Genomic DNA, 16,849 nt, shown 5'->3' with positions numbered 1-16,849 from the left:
TAGTAATTCTAGGACCACTACTCCCTTTACATTAATTCACATTGATTTGTGGGAGCCTTATCGAATTTCTACTCATACTGGTCAACGTTTTTTCTTGACTATTGTAGATGACTACACTAGGATGTCTTGGGTGTACTTATTGAAGATTAAGAATGATTTTATTTCTTGTCTTCGAACATTTCTCTTAATGGTTCAGAACCAATTTTCTGTTTCGGTTAAAGTTATTCGTAGTGATAATGGTCGTGAATTCTTTAATTCTGAATGTTCTCCCTTGTTTGAATCCTTGGGAATTATTCATCAGAGTTCTTGTGTACGTACTCCTTAATAGAATGGGGTTGCAGAACGTAAACATAGGCATCTTTTAGAAGTTGCTCGGGCTCTTCGGTTTCAGTCACGAGTCCCTTTTAAGTTTTGGGGAGAATGTGTGTTAGCTGCCTGTTATATTATCAATAGGTTGCCATCTTTAGTCTTATCTTGGAAAACTCCTTTTGAATTACTATACAATAAACCTCCTTCTTATGACCATTTTAGGGTATTTAGGTGCCTCTGTTTTGCCACAAATCTTACTCCTCATGATAAGTTTGATGCTAGAGCCTTTGCTTCTATTTTTTTTGGGATACTCTCCAACCCAAAAGGGTTACTTACTGTTTAACCTTGATTCTAAAAAAAATTCATTAGTAGGGATGTTAAGTTTCATGAAACTCATTTTCCTTTTCATCCATCTTCTTCCTTTTATAGTTCTGACCCTGTTTTGTTCTCATCTAATACATTTGTTTCTGATGATGATTTCTTGATTCTAAATACTCCAAGTTCTCCACATTCTGGCTCCCTTCATAATAATCCTACTGAGTTGGGTACTGTTAGTGAAGAACACTCTTCTCAAATTCTAGATCAGTCTTCTGCTTCAATAAGTGCACCTGTCCCTTCTAGGAAATCCTCTAGAGTTTCAAAACCTCCTACTTGGTTAAACAATTTTGTTTGCACTTGTCAGTCTTCTTCCTCAAATTTCAGTGAACTTTCTTATTCTCACTTACCACTTCATACTCAAGTATTCTTGTCTTCCATCTCTCAAATTTCTGAGCCTCAATCTTATTCTGAGGTTATTCAAAATCCACTTTGGGTTCAAGCAATGAAAGAGGAAATCCATGCATTGGAGTCTAATAGAACTTGGTCTATTGTTCCATTACCACCAGGAAAAGTTCCTATTTGATGTAAGTGGGTTTATAGAGTTAAGTACAAAGCATCAGGTGAGGTTGAGAGATATAAAGCTCGCTTGGTTGCTAAAGGTTATAATCAACAGGAGGGAATTGACTTTGTTGATACTTTTTCTCCTATGGTCAAAATGGTTATTATTCGAACCATTTTAGCTATTGCTTTTATCTTCCTATGGCCACTATTGCAAATGGATGTATTCAATGCTTTTTTGCAAGGAGATCTCTCTGAGGAAGTCTATATGCAGCTTCTAGAAGGTTTTTGCAGTCAGGGGGAGAAGGTTGTATGTAGACTGCAAAAATCATTATATGGTCTTAAGCAAGCCTCCAGGCAGTTGAATCTGAAATTAACAGAAGCATTGGTTTCGATTGGTTATGTTCAAAGCAAATATGACTACTCATTGTTTATCAAGAAGCAGCAAGGTAAAATGGCTTTGTTGTTGGTATATGTTGATGACTTGGTTATTACAGGTGATAGTAATGAGTTGGTTGTTGAATTAAAACAAATGTTGAATAGCCATTTTAAGATGAAGGATTTGGGGGAGCTAAAGTATTTTTTGGGAATCGAGGTATTGAGGTCAAAGGAAGGTATACTTTTGAATCAAAGGAAGTATGCACTCCAATTAATCAAGGAAACTTGTTTGGAGAAAGCAAAGTCTGCTGATAGACTACTGTAGATTATGATAGAGTTGTGCAGCAGACTAATGAAGAAGAGCACAATCAGGTTGAAAAGTCAGTTTACCAAAGGCTTATTGGAAAGTTGATTTACTTGACATATACTATACCTGACATTACATATGCAATAAATCTTCTTAGTCAGTTTATGCAGCAACCTAAGAGATCACACATAGAGGCAGCCTTAAGAGTAGTAAGGTATGTTAAGAAAAAACCAGGACAAGGAGTTTTGTTAAAATCTTCTTCAGGCCATCAAATTTTAGCCTACTGTGATTCAGATTGGGGATCATGTCCAATGTCAAGAAAATTTGTGACAGGGTTCTGTATCAAGATTGGTGACTCACTGGTTTCATGGAAATCAAAGAAACAAAATGTTGTGGCTAGATCTTCAGCAGAAGCAGAATATAGAGCTATGGCAGTGGTTACTTCTGAGTTGGTATGGTTGCAAGGTTTACTTGCAGAGTTTAGTATAAAAGGCTTGAAACCTGTGAAACTTTATTGTGATAACAAAGCTGCAATTCAGATAGCAGCTAATCCTGTGTATCATGAAAGGACAAAACATATTGAAATCGACTGTCATTTCGTGAGAGAAAAAATACAAGAAGGTTTAATTCAGACAGAACATGTTTTCACACATGAACAGCTTGCAGACATCATGACAAAGGCTTTGGGACATCAACATCATAGTTATTTGCTATCCAAGTTAGGAGTTGAAAATGTTTTTCAACATCCAACTTGAGGGGGAGTGTTGAGTTTGTAATCTATTTTTTCTGTTATTGATTAGTTAGAAACGGTTTTGAGTTAGTTAAGTGGTTAGATTGAATAGCTGTGTGTATATATACACTGATTGTAAACTTATGGATGCATGTAAATAAGATAATTTTTCATTTTCTCTCAAATTACAAGTTTAACATTTGGATTACGTGAGTGTAATTGATTTTATGTTCATTATCTATTTATTTATATAGAGTAATGTTAAGATGTTATTTTATTTGAGGAGATTTTTTGATTATATATATATTTAAATAATAGCTTACTTAAGATGTCATTTTTTATAATGACTTGCTTGATTATCACGTGCAATTTAAGGGGACAATTTATTATATCCTTAAAGCTATCATTTAATAATTCTTTTTTCTGAGTAGCGGTAGGCGAGTAAGATGGAAATGAGGAAAAGCTTCGGGGAATTGAATCAAATAAAGCAGAAAGTAACTGAACCTAAGACGCCGTACCACCCTATGATTGATGATGTTGGCATGTACCCTTCCCAAAAAGCCTGATAATTGAATTGCATTTCTCACCATAAAATCTGATCTTGCCTTGTAGTGTCTTCTCCTGTAGCTCCTTGTTCCAATAATTGTATCAATGATGCAAATGAATTAAGCTCCGCTTTCATGGATGTGGCTTCCCCTAGTAGCAAAACAACTGGGTGCTCAGGTGGCTCGACATCGTCTGCCGATTAAGCCAGTCCTATGGATTACGAAAAATCTTATCTTACTTTAACCGGGTCATCTTTTCCGCTGTTTTTGCCCCTAACATAAAATAGCTCCTTATTCTTTATTTCTTTTATTTCGATCTTGGAATAGAAAAAACTGTCCGAAAAATTATTATTTAGACAAAAACACACATTCTACAAAATACAATTTTTATGTGATATTTTGATTAATAATATTATTTGAATAAGAAAGTTATTGTAGATATAAATACCCATGTGGCATGTGCATGGAAATTAGGAAAAACAACAAAATCACCTACCTCTGCATGAAGGTGGTGGTTGTTCCTTTGTTTTATTTGCCAACAACATTTCAAATCAAGCTATTTCCCAAATTGCTTACGGGCACAGTTGTGGGATCCACTGGTTATAAAATAATAATATACCCGTCAATGATTGTATCATAATTAGTATAATATAACTTTAGTTATACCATCCATTCAATCTTCTTATGATCAAAATAAATGAATATTCAATTTTCTTAGTTTGTTTTTATAAGATTTTAATAAGCTATTTGTCTATTCGTTGTTGTTGGTTCAATATAATATAATTCATCATTCTGATCCTCTCCAGAAGCACTCCGCACCAGTTTTTGTTTTCAAATATTTAGAACTAGGATTTGATGCTAAAAAACTATTCTCTTCAATATAATGTATATATATATATATCTTTTCATCCCTAATATATGTTTAAATTTATGAAAATTCATCAGATAGTTTTAGGGGTAAGAAACCTGATAAAATATAAGGATACACTGCCATAAAGAAAAGCTAGAAGTTGTGAATTTTGCATGTAGTACATTATTATTTCTTCATGACAGGAAAAGCGATAAAGAAACTCTTTATTTGCAACAAAGTAAATCCTTTCAATCCAAGAGATGCGAACTTTTCAACCCGAGTTACCTTTCTTCTTCCATGGAGATTAAAGAGGAGGGACACTTTGTTCATTTCTGAAGAAATTCATTGGATCAACCATGCTCTTCACTTGTGCCAATCTTTTGAAGTTGTTCTTGTAATATTTCCGACCCCAGATGCTTGCTTGTTCGTAACTTGTGTACCCAACGTTGTTGGTTCCGATGTCCAGATCCCTGTAATTATAATACGCTTCTCTCGGTGATTTCGATGCATAAGTTCCCAAGTAACTGTGAAGTCTTCGTATCCAGCTTATGTATTTTCCTTCATCTTCTCCGTTTGTCCATCCCACAAGGTACGAGGCTTGGTACAAGTTGCCTGCTCTATGCGGGTATGGAATTTCGTTTTCTGCAACTTGTTCCATTCTCCCACCAAAAGCCACCATCATCATCAGAACAACGTCGACTTCTTTCTCAAGAAACCTCGACATTATCCCCTCTAATCCGCTTTCGGGAATCGGTTCCTTCACGTAGTCGGATTTGGCTTTGAATGTTGGTCTTGCAAGAGCGGTTCTATTAAGCATAATCTCCAGACTTTGTGTCGAAACTCCACCGAAGTAAAGAACGGATTCAGCCCAGCTCAGTTCCAGGCAATCTTTTTTAGTTAATCCCAGCTCCGGAAACTTGTCTTGAACCAATGGAATCAGCTTATCAACCCCACCGAGAAACAATCCTTTGAAGGCGGCCTGAACTGTTTTCTTCCCTGCTTGAGTTGAATTCACCTTAGTTATCGTAACGTCAGTGAACAAATCATCGGGAAGCTTGTGAGCAATGTATTGCCATCGATGAAGAATCTTGGTTACATTTTGTTCCAAGTTCTTGTTAACTGTATACACAGTAACAACAGGTGGAACTTGGACTAGCTTTACTTTCCAAGCGAGAACAATCCCAAAGGTATTTCCTCCACCTCCACGAATTGCCCAAAACAAATCTTCCCCCATGGATTTTCTGTCAAGAACTCTTCCATTAACATCGACTAATAGAGCATCGATCACATGATCGGCAGCAAGACCATATTTTCTAATCAATATACCATATCCGCCTCCACTAAAATGCCCGCCGACGCCCACGGTGTGACAAACACCAGCAGGGAAGGCGAGGGTCTTAGTTTTAGTAGCGATCCCGTAATACAATTCACCAATAGTTGCACCGGATTCAACCCAGGCAACTTCGTTCTTCACGTCAACCTTAACAGCTCGAAAGTGTAGCAGATCAAGGATGACAAATGGAACTTCAGAAACATAAGAAAGACCCTCGAAATCATGACCGCCGCTGCGAATTCTAATCTGCAAACCATGCTTCTTCGAGCAATAAATTGTTGATTGGATATGGGATATTTGCAGTGCCTTGACGATGACAAGGGGTTTAGGGGTTGTTGGTGTGATGAACTTGGTGTTTTGAATGTAAGCATTCAAAACAGATGAAAATGAGGGATTGTTTTGCATGTAAATAACTTTAGAAATGGTGGAAGAGTTTGCTGAACGAAGATGAAGACAATTAAGGAAATTCCCATGAGAATCAGCACAAGTTGAACCAATCAATGAGACCAGGACAACTACAAGACATGGAAGCAAAGAAACGTGAGCCAACTTCATTGTCTTGAGCTGGTTATGAGCATACAATTGTGTTGTAGTTTACTTATTTATAGGATCTCTCATATTCATACCATCTTTGTCTATTTTAAAATTAATACTATTTTTGAATTAATTATATTATACATCTTCAATGATTCTCATTTTAAGTTATCAATAATTTTTTAAATATTCTAATTTTATTCTCAAATTATGAATCTTATTTAAAACTAGTACTCAAACTTTTTAACATTTCAATTTCTTTCACAAACTATGACTCTTGTTCTAAATTGGCCCTCTAACATTTGAACATTTTAATTTCATCCCAAGCTACTGGTATATGCCAATCACATTCCATGTTAATAAAATCATCAATACAATATATATTTTTAAGCTTAATTATAAAATAAGTGGCCAAACTATAGCGTTTTTTACGAATAGGTGCCCAAACTTTTTGCATAACGTTACCACTTTAGGTGCACAGGTCGTAATTGCCGTTAATTTTCTCCGTTAAGTGACACATGTCACATTCTGGTAATTTTGGTTTTTTATAAAATTATTATATTTATTTAAAAAATCATAATTTCTCTTAAATTACAAAAAAACCCCAAATCCCTAAAAATCTTAAATCCCTAACCTACTATCGTTAGCCTTTTCGACCACGACCACCGTCGCCGACATAGTCTCTACCATCTTCCTAATTAGACGTCATCATAGTTGCCACTAATTAGCCGTCGGGATCGCATGTAGTCGCAATTTTTAGCCTAGGGTTCACAAGGTACGAAACGTCAATTGGTCGCGATTTCATAGGGTTATTTATCGTCAGGGGAAGGCGAGGTCGGGTGGAGCTTTGTCGATGACAAAGGGCGGCAATCGATGCGAGTTTAGAAATTGAAATGAGGGCTTTCAATGTTTTGAGGCAATTTCGATTTTTTTTTGTGTTTTTAAATATATAAGTTTAATTTTTTAATTTAAATAAAATTTTAAAATTCTCATAATATGCATGAGTCACTTAACGAAGACAATTAACAGCATTTACGGGCCGAGCACCTAAAGTGGTAACGTTTGTAACATTAGGCACCTAGATCATTCAAAAAAAAGTTTGGGCACCTATTCGTGAAAAGAAATATAGTTTGAACACTTATTATAATTAAGCCATATTATTATATGTTTGAAAAAATAGGTTAACTATGGTTGAAACTAATTACTAATATTTTGAGAATTTTGGGTGAAATTGGAAGATGCAAAAGTATGATGACAAATTTAGAATGAGGATCATAGTTTGGGATGACATTGAAATGTTCAAAAGTTTAAAGAATAATTTACAATGAATATCATAGTTAAATGATGAAATTAAAATATTCAAAAGTCTAAATATCTATTTAAATTAAAGATAACAGTTTAAGGACTTCCGACATAATTAACTCGTATTTTTAAGAACCAATAAACTTACTTCATATCAATTACATTGAAAGGTATGAAAGTATTATCCTACACTCATCCATTCAATGTCTTCTCAAACTTGATCAATTTAACATTATTTCAATTACTTAAAAATAAATAGTTAAACTTGACATTTTCTATTTATGTATTGTATTTTCAAGAGTAATATGGGTATATTCACCTAATATTTGACGAATTAATAATTTATTTTATATAAGATATTCACATTCGTAAACAAATTATAGATTTATATTATAATTCGTGTGATTTAGTTTATAGCATCCGAAGTTATCAAATTCATTAAAAAATCATCCATTGTTTTCAACTCTTTTTTTATTGTCCTTCGGTTCGAAGGCTTTGTCCTGATAAATTTGGACAAATCTATGTCGCACACATGATTTTGACGGGTAAGTCTCTCAAAACGAGATGTTCTGCGTATACAAAAACTCGAATCTAAGATATTTTGTAACCGATTAATTATGTATACTTATAAATAAATATATATATTTTTATAGATAAATATATTTTTTTAAAAAGAAATCTTCATACATAGCTGCCAGCTAATTTGTTGGTTGGAGTGGAATGAATGCAAAGTCTGCACTCAATCAAATTGTCTAAATGACTACTCTTATTAGTCAAATATATATTTATACACATCAAAGTAATCTTTTGTATTTTCATGGGCAAACTACGTTTTTTAGTCATTCAAGTTTATCGATATTGTATTTTGATTGCTCAACTTTTAAACTTCTCTCTTTTCTATCACTCGACCGTTAACATCATTTAAATTTTTTTGGTAAATTTATCCATAAAAGACCTAAAACTTTCCTCTCCAACTTAGATTTTTGAACTTCCTTTGATTCATTGATGTCAGAATATTTATTCTAAATCGAAAGGTTGGAGAGGTCGAGAAGTAAGAGAAAAGTAATTATCTCAAATCTACGTTCATAATATAGTGGAGATTACATATCAAATCGAGAAAAGATAGAACATATTGGCACCAATAATGTCTCAAACAACAACGGGTGGCAATCGAACAACAATGAAAAAGAATAAATTATATGTTTTATAAGAAAAAGTACATAAATTTAATACGGTCCTTGTGACATAAGTTTACTTATGTTGATCCATGTCTAGTATAAATACATATGTTTGGATTATGAATTTTGGATGTTTAAATTTTTATAAATGATATGATTTGTTAAAAAAAGTACATAAAATTAGATTATTGTAGTTACCCGATTAACAGGTACTTGATCTTTACAAGTTAAAACATTTGTTTTGTTTCTAATATCAAAAGAATCGAGTACTCGTATATTCAAATACCGTGAAATACATATACCCAATTACGTTGAATAGAAGGTTGCTTTTAATTGATCAACCTCCTCTGCTTAAATTTTTTAAGGTATTCTACTTAGTTTAATTGATTTTTCTTTTTGTATCAATAGTCTTAGGGAGTGGTTGTGAACTTGAATCATTGGTATATGATTTGTTTACTTTGCTTATGGTTGAGACGTGCAATCCAGTTTATAAAATAAGCACGACCAAGCCTCTTCCATAAAATGTTAGGTAAAACAATTTATTATTTCAAGTTGACTTACAATACAAATTGGTGTAAGTTGACTATTCTTTTTAAATGGGTAGATTTTGAAATACATATATCAAATTTATCTAAGTTAAGAATAATATTAAAATTGAGTTTATGAATTATTAACATAATTAACATATTCTAGTTAAGTGATATTTGTCAAAACCTGATCATTGATATCTTAATTAACGAATTTCATTTAACTAAATAGAAATGACTATTTTACAAAAGATCAAAACTACAAACTTTTCAAAGGTAATTATACCAAAATTTCAAAGTTAGTTTTCTTCTTCCAAATCAGTTTTAAAATATGGTTCATTTTGTCTTATTTTTATTAATTCATTTTTTCAAATATTTTATAAGAAAAATCTTAAAACGTTTAATAAGCACCATTGACCATCTAACTATTGCCCCTTTTTATTTTGACCATCATTTTTGAAATTTTGTCAATTAGGTCACTCAACTATTTAAATACATTTAATTAAACCACTTTTCATTAATATTTAATTGAGAGACTGGTGTGGCAGTTAAAATATTTGTTATAATTACACATTTGATCATTGTTACTTATATATTCTATCAATTTAGTCCTAATTTAATAAATAAAAATAACTTAGCCCTCAAATCAAATAGTATCATGTGTCACTGGTGCCAATTGTAATGACATGTGTCACTATATGATTGGATGATTAAATTTATTTTTAATTTAATATATTTTTCTCACCAACTAGACTGTCACCCTCTAGAGGAAATAAAATTTTAGGTGCTTAAATGATGACAAGGGGAATCAAAATAGGGGTTCCTAGGTTGAAGAAGCATGACTCAACCATTGAGCCAAAGTACTTATTCAGTTTAAACTTGACTACATATATTATATATGTTGTATATTAGTGTAAACTTAAATTCGTAATATTTTATATATCTTAATTTAAATTCACATATTAAACTAATTTTAGATCTTAAAATGAAAAAAATATTTTTTATCTTAAATTATTAAATATATTTTACTCTTATTTTAATTTAAAAATATATTTTAATCTTATCTTAAATTAAAAAATATAATGTATTCTTATCTTAACTTAAATATTTATATTTTATTCGAATAATATTTTAAATTTAAGATTAAAAATAAAATATATTTTTGTAGTTAAAATAAAAATATATTTTTAAGATAAGATAAGAATAAAAGATATGCTTAAAATAAGAATTAATTATATTTAATAATTTAAGGTAAGAATATAATATATTTAATAATTTAAGTTAAAAAATTCAAGTTACTAGAGAAAAGGTGAAGAGGAGATAGTTAAGAATACAATTTATGTAATAAGTTAAGAGAAGAATAAAATATAATTTTAAGTTAAAATAAGAATAAAATATATTTTTAGGTTAAGACAAGAATAGACTATATTTAATAAGTTAATATAAAAATAAAATATATTATTAATGTTAAGATGTAAAATTAATTAATATGTGAAATTAAGTTAAGATATATAAAATATTAAGAATTTAAGTTTACACTAATATACATCATAAATAACATATAGTCAAATTTGAATCAGTTAACTACTTTAGCTCAATGGTTGAGCATTGCTTTTTCAACCCATGAACCCTATTTCCCTGGGTATCATTTAAGTGTACAAAATTTTATTTCCTCTGGAGTGTGACACGTGTCACCCTCTAATTGATAAGAAAAATATATTAAATTAAAATAAATTTAATCATCCACTCGGATGGTAATACATGTCATTACACTTGGCACATGGTAACACATGTCATTACACTTGATACCAGTGACACATTGCACCATTTGATTTGAGGGTTAAATTTATTTTAATTTATTAAAATTAGGTCCAAATTGATATAATATATAAGTAACAATAACGAAATGTGTAACTATACCAAATATTTTAACTGTTGCATCAGCTTTTCAGTTAAATACTAACAACAAGTGGTTTAATTGAATGCATTTAAATAGTTGAGTGACACGATTGACAAAATTTCAAAAATAGTGATCAAAATGAAAATGAGCAATAGTTAGGTGATCACTAGTATAGTTTATCCTTTATTTAAATAATTTACCAACTTTTAAATAATTTATAATTATACGTTGAATACTTTAGAATTTTAAATTTCTATGATTTGGATTAATAATGATCATCGTTAATGATGCTCATCAATACTCATCAAACATAACATACTCATCAAACATAACATACTCATCGTGTTCTATAATTCTATTTATTTACAGCACTTGTTATTGATTTGTATTCGTCTTTAGTGATCATAATTTGTATTTTTTGAAGTGCATTCAAGTTTTCATCATTTGAAAGGGGAAGACAATCATTTTGTAGTGTATAATCATGTACATAACATCTTTGTAAATGAAAACATAATTAGATTAGCAACTGAAATTCTTACAACGTAGCCATACATATTCCAACTTGTTTTTAAAAAACTTTACAATGTTCTAAATACTTGCTTGCTACCACAAACACAGTTAATCCTACTTCACCCCTTCCAGAAGCTTCAGCACCTGCAACATTGTTGGTCTATTGGCAGGATTTTCAGACAGGCAAACTTGAGCAACACTCAGCACCTTAAACATCATCTGCTTTGAATCCACATCCAACACCATTGCATCCAAAACATCAGCAGCCTGGCCCGATCTCGTCTTCTTCGACACCCACCCAACCAAGTTCCCTCCTTCGATCTCCTTAAAATCGGGCCCTATCGGCTCTTTTCCGGTCACCAGTTCAAGTAGGATCACACCGAAGCTATAAACATCACCCTTTGTTGTGCACCTACCACTCTGACCATATTCAAGTGGGATGTAACCCAAAGGCCCTGCAATATCAGTGCTAACATGAGTTTCGGAGGCACTGATAAGTCTGGCCAGCCCGAAATCAGCAATTTTCGGTTCAACTTCACTCAGTAAGATATTGCTGGCCTTGATATCCCGATGGATGATATGAGGGATGAAGCCGTGATGAAGAAAAGCCAGTCCCCGAGCAGAACCAATTGCGATTTTGAATCGTTTAGACCAGTCGAGGATGTCGAGAGCTCCTATTCGGTTTCGTAACCAAAGATCCAAACTTCCGTTGATCATGTATTCATACACAAAGAGCTTCTCCTCACCCAAAGAACAGTATCAAGCAATGGGACAAGGTTTTGGTGCTTCACCTTACCCAAGGTTTCCATTTCAGCTATGAATTCTCGATGACCCTGTGTTTTTGCCTGGCTTAGCTTCTTAACCGCAACAGTCTTCCCACTAGGCAACTTGGCTTTGTAAACCGTTCCGAACCCTCCATCTCCTATTATATTTGTCTTGCAGAAGTGACTGGTGCCCTCAACAATGTCACCCAGGGTCAGTTTGACGAGTGGCTGCTTGAACATCGCGATATTGATGCTCAGCAGCTCCTTCGACCTGCTGCTACTCAAGAAATATAGCTCTTGATCTATAAAGGTTTTCAATTTAGTTTCTTCTGGATCACTTTGCTGACTACAACTCATAATCCATCTTCATAAAGCAAAGGCCGAAGTAAAAATGATGACGACGGTTGCAGCTGCGATCGCGGCAAGGGCCCAAGCATTTAACAATGAGGATCTCTCAAAGTTTGTGATCCTGCACTCTAAACCAATGATTCTGCCACAAAGGTCATTGTTCCCAGCAAGTAAAATCCTTGACAGGTTATGGCAAATGCCATTACGGGGTACAGGACCTTCTAACCAGTTTTCTGTGAGATTCAAGTAGAATTGATCGAACAGCGCGCATATTTCGTCCTGGTAATCTGTTTGCAGATACATCAAAGTATTCCAGTTGCATCAAGTTACCAACTTGTGAAGGAATCTCACCAGAGAACATATTCCCATGAAGATATAAGTAACTCACATAGGACAAATTGCCCAAAGAGTGTGGCAAGTGTCCACTGAAAATGTCGTTACTCAAATTCATGTCTTCAACCTTCCATGACAGGGAATCGGAGAAGATTTTAGCTACCCCACCAGACAGCCTATTCTGCTAAACATATAGCCCCACCAGGTTAAGTATTTCGGACAAGGAAGAAGGTAAGTCACCAGTTAGATCGTTGCAGCTTTAGTCCAAGTGAGTAAGCTCTTTCAAGTTCCCAAAGCTTACAGGTATAACACCAGATAACTTATTTCCAGTCAAATTTAACTTCACCAAACTATCAACAAGACCTAAGTTTCCAGGGATGGCTCCAGTAAGCTGGTTATTCCCCAAATACAAGCCCTGAAGCTTGAGGAAGTCGCCGAATTCAACAGGAATTAAATATGTTAGCAAATTTCCAGACAAATCCAAAGTTGTAAGATTTGCCAGTTGAGAAAGTGATTCTGGAATCTTTCCGCTAAGCATGTTGTTGTTGAGAAGAAGATCCACCACCACCACACAGTTCCCCAGTTCTTCAGGTATTGGAGCAGTCAATCTATTGTTCGACAAATCAAATACTCCATGGTGCTGAACAAAGCTTAAATCAGGTATATTAACCTGACGGAAATACAATGATGGTTTCGAAGGGATCGAACCAGATAGATTATTGTGAGAAAGAACCAGGCACTGCAGGAGCTCCAAATCTGCAAGTTCCTCAGGGATTGATCCACACAAAATGTTGTTTCCAAGATCCAATGTTGTCAGTCCTTTTCAGTCTCCAATTTCAGCTAGTATATGTCCGTCTAAGTGGTTTAAGTTCAAGTTAAGCACAGAAAGTGCTGAGAGATTGCCAATCTCCTTAGGTATACTGCCTTTTAAACGATTATGACTCAGAACAAGGGTCTGCAATGTAACAGCATTACCAATTTCGACCGGGAGAGTACCTTCTAGCATATTATTTCCTGCAGAAAGCTCCATCAAATTATTTGAACTCCATAAACTCACAGGTATTGTACCAGTGAAATCGTTGGAGCCGATGTCAATAACCATCAACGGAAGCTCCGAAAGATACTCGGAACCGAACCATTGAAGTGATTGTTTAGCAAAACCGAGTGAGATTTGTACATTTCACAAACACATTTTCAATGGAACCCGAGAGGTTATTACCATCAAGATAAATCTCCAAAAGTGATTCCGCATTGCATAACTCTCGGTATCGAACCCGACAAATTGTTGTTGCTCAAACTAAGGTGCTTCAGCATGGAGCAACTCCCAATCTCCGGTGGGATATTACCTGAAAATCGGTTGCTAGAAAGCAGCAAGGACTCCACTTTGTTCCATTTCCCAAGCCAAGAAGGCAATGGCTCTGAGAGCAGATTCCTTTCGGCCGAAAATGTCAACATGGGCAAGTTTGAAAGCTCTTCATGCAAAGGCCCGGATATGGAATTAAAAGACAGCATCAACATCATCAACTTCCGGCAGTTGTCAAGCTCAGCTGGTAGAGAGCCATTGATCTCTGAGTAAACATGGTTCAAAATATTCAAAATTTTCAACTTTCCCATAGACTTTGGGATGGAACATTTCAATGGGTTATATGAAAGGTCAAGGTAGGCAAGCCGCTTTAGACTGAATAATTCTTCAGGCAAAGGCCCTGTTATGGAACAAGAAGGTGCAAAGAAGTTCTCAAGCAGTGAAAGTTTACCAATTTGAGGTGGCAATTGGCCGGTGAATTGATTACTGCCAATGTAAAGAGCATTCGGGTTTCTCAGGTCACCGATTTCCGGCGGTATGTTACCGGAGAATGAGTTGATGGAAATGTCTAGAGAAGCTAAAGTCTGAAGGTTTTTGAAGATGGTTAAAGGGAGAGAGCCTGATAGGAGATTGTTAGCCAGGTCCAAGAACTCCAACTGAGTCAATTTCCCAAGCTGAATCGGCACTGTGCCACTGAGTCCATTGGTGGAAAGTTCAAGCTTTCGAAGAGCTTTCAGATAACCCAGCTCCTGAGGGAACCCGAGTTCTAGAGTCTCGAGCATAGCCAACTCAGCGAACTCAACCGGTATTTGTCCAAACAAAAGGTTGGACGAGAAGTCCAGGACGATGAGGCTGGAGAGGGAGGAAAGGGACGGAGACAGCGGACCTTTCAAAGGCCAAGATGGAAGAGCAAGCATGGTGACTCGACCGAGTTGACACGTTACACCATCCCATCCGCAGTGATTCACTTTTCGGTACCATGAGGAAAGGAGAAGACGGTTCTGAAGCCCTGTTTCGAACGAAATGAGAGCTTCCCTTTCTGGGTTTCGCTTTTCTTGCTCCCCAACATCTCCGTATAACAACATCAAACAGAGAAGAAAACAGAGGAACTGAAACGAAAGCTTAAACTCCATGGCCAAAAGAAGTGAACTTTCCCCAAAACACAAAAAGATAGTTACAGGGAGATGAACAGACACTAATAAAGACATCAATAATCAATTTTCATAAGAGAAAGAGGGTGAAAGATTGAAGCTTGAGGAAGCTACATGGCCGAGAAGGTGAGCGAGACGGGATTTTAGCAAAGAAATCGTGTGTCAGTCTCTCAGAGAGGCTACGGACAACGTATCTATTTTTGTAAACAAAATAATATAAATTAGTTAAAACTAGTATAAATGAGATTTATTCGTACTATTACATTTTTTGGTTAGGGATTATTAATATTGGAACCAAAAGCTTTAAATTGGGATTGTCTCGTGAAGGCGAGTTAATATACGGCTGCGTTATCAGATATATTAAAAGATATTTAATAAATTCGGTTTAGTGTTATCGAAAATGTTAAGTAATAATAATGTAGTAGGTCTAAATCATGAAGAAATATTAAAAAATTTGGCAACCGACAAACTTAACTTATCGGTTTGTGTCGATCCATATTAATATAACAGGTAAAAATATGACAAAATCGGTCACGAAAAGACAATATCGGTAAAGCCCTATTGGATATATTTAAAGTATCGATACTTTAATATAAGTATCGATACTTTGTGAATTTAAAAGAGAAGCAGTTTTAGCGCCTATAAAGTGTCGATACTTTATAAAAATGTATCGATCCACAACGATATAATAGGTAAAAATATGATAAAATCGGTATCAAAATGATAAAACCGGTAAAGCGCTACCGGATATATTGAAAGTGTCGATACTTTAATAAGTACATGTAATAAATTATCGATACTTTCAAAGAAATATGTAATTATCCTATCGAAAGTATCGACACCTGATATAAAAGTATTGACACCTTGGTAGTTGTATCGATTAAATATAAATAACATATCCGATGAAAATATAAAGGACATAGCTAAATATCCTCTGAAAATAGATAGAACGGACGAGTTTTTGAAATCGAAGCGTAATTGTTGCTGCATTTCAGAAGGCGTTTCTAAAGCGAAGTTTGTTTGTTTGTTGCTGCAGTCGAATCGAAAAGTATGTTGTTGAAACCCTAGTTTTTTATTATTACAGTAATCACAAATAGAGTTTTTATGTGTTGTTTGGGGTTTTGGAGTAAAGAAACATTTGGGACCGATTACAGGTAGAAAGTGATATTCAAGGTAAAATATAAATGTCGATACTTTTATTAAATATTACAGGTAGAAAGTAATATTCAAGGTAAAATATAAATGTTGATACTTTTATTAAATATTATAGGTAGAAAATGATATTATAGGTTGTATAAATGTGCCGACACATTTTGTAGTGGCCATTTAAATTCTTTTGAAGAAAACCGTTTTACCACAAGAGTAGTTATCTATATTTGTATATTGAATAAAGTTTATGTAACAAGTATTTAATTTGATTTGCGTAAACTGATATATGAAGAAAAAATAAAGTCAATGGGTGGAAAAATTGTTGGTGGCGCATATGACTTTGAAATTGAGGCCGAGACTCGAAAGCAACCAAAGGGTGGATATATGTACTTCTAGTAAGCATCAATGTCTTTTTGTTATTATTGTTGAAATGATAATTGGATTAAAGTATTTAAGAACTTTAAATTGATGACAAATTTTAAATGTTGACAGTATGGTCGAATGCTAAAGGATGAAGGAAGA

General features: G+C 34.1%; 1 protein-coding gene and 1 pseudogene across 1 annotated transcript; both read right to left on the bottom strand.

Annotated features, from left to right (window-relative positions):
• Positions 1–4,155: 4,155 nt before the first annotated feature.
• LOC120213688 (tetrahydrocannabinolic acid synthase-like) lies at positions 4,156–5,887 on the bottom strand. Its single transcript, XM_039211751.1, has one exon. The coding sequence runs from the start codon at positions 5,881–5,883 to the stop codon at positions 4,300–4,302; it is 1,584 nt and encodes a 527-aa protein (XP_039067682.1). The 5' UTR covers positions 5,884–5,887; the 3' UTR covers positions 4,156–4,299.
• A 5,506-nt stretch (positions 5,888–11,393) lies between these two features.
• On the bottom strand, positions 11,394–15,160 carry LOC120213604 (annotated as a pseudogene).
• Between the last annotated feature and the right edge of the window lie 1,689 nt (positions 15,161–16,849).

Source organism: Hibiscus syriacus, unplaced genomic scaffold (assembly GCF_006381635.1).
Source record: "Hibiscus syriacus cultivar Baekdansim isolate YM2019G1 unplaced genomic scaffold, ASM638163v2 tig00110044_pilon, whole genome shotgun sequence".
NCBI classification, from domain to species: domain Eukaryota; kingdom Viridiplantae; phylum Streptophyta; class Magnoliopsida; order Malvales; family Malvaceae; genus Hibiscus; species Hibiscus syriacus.
This window is presented reverse-complemented; position numbering and strand designations above follow the sequence as displayed.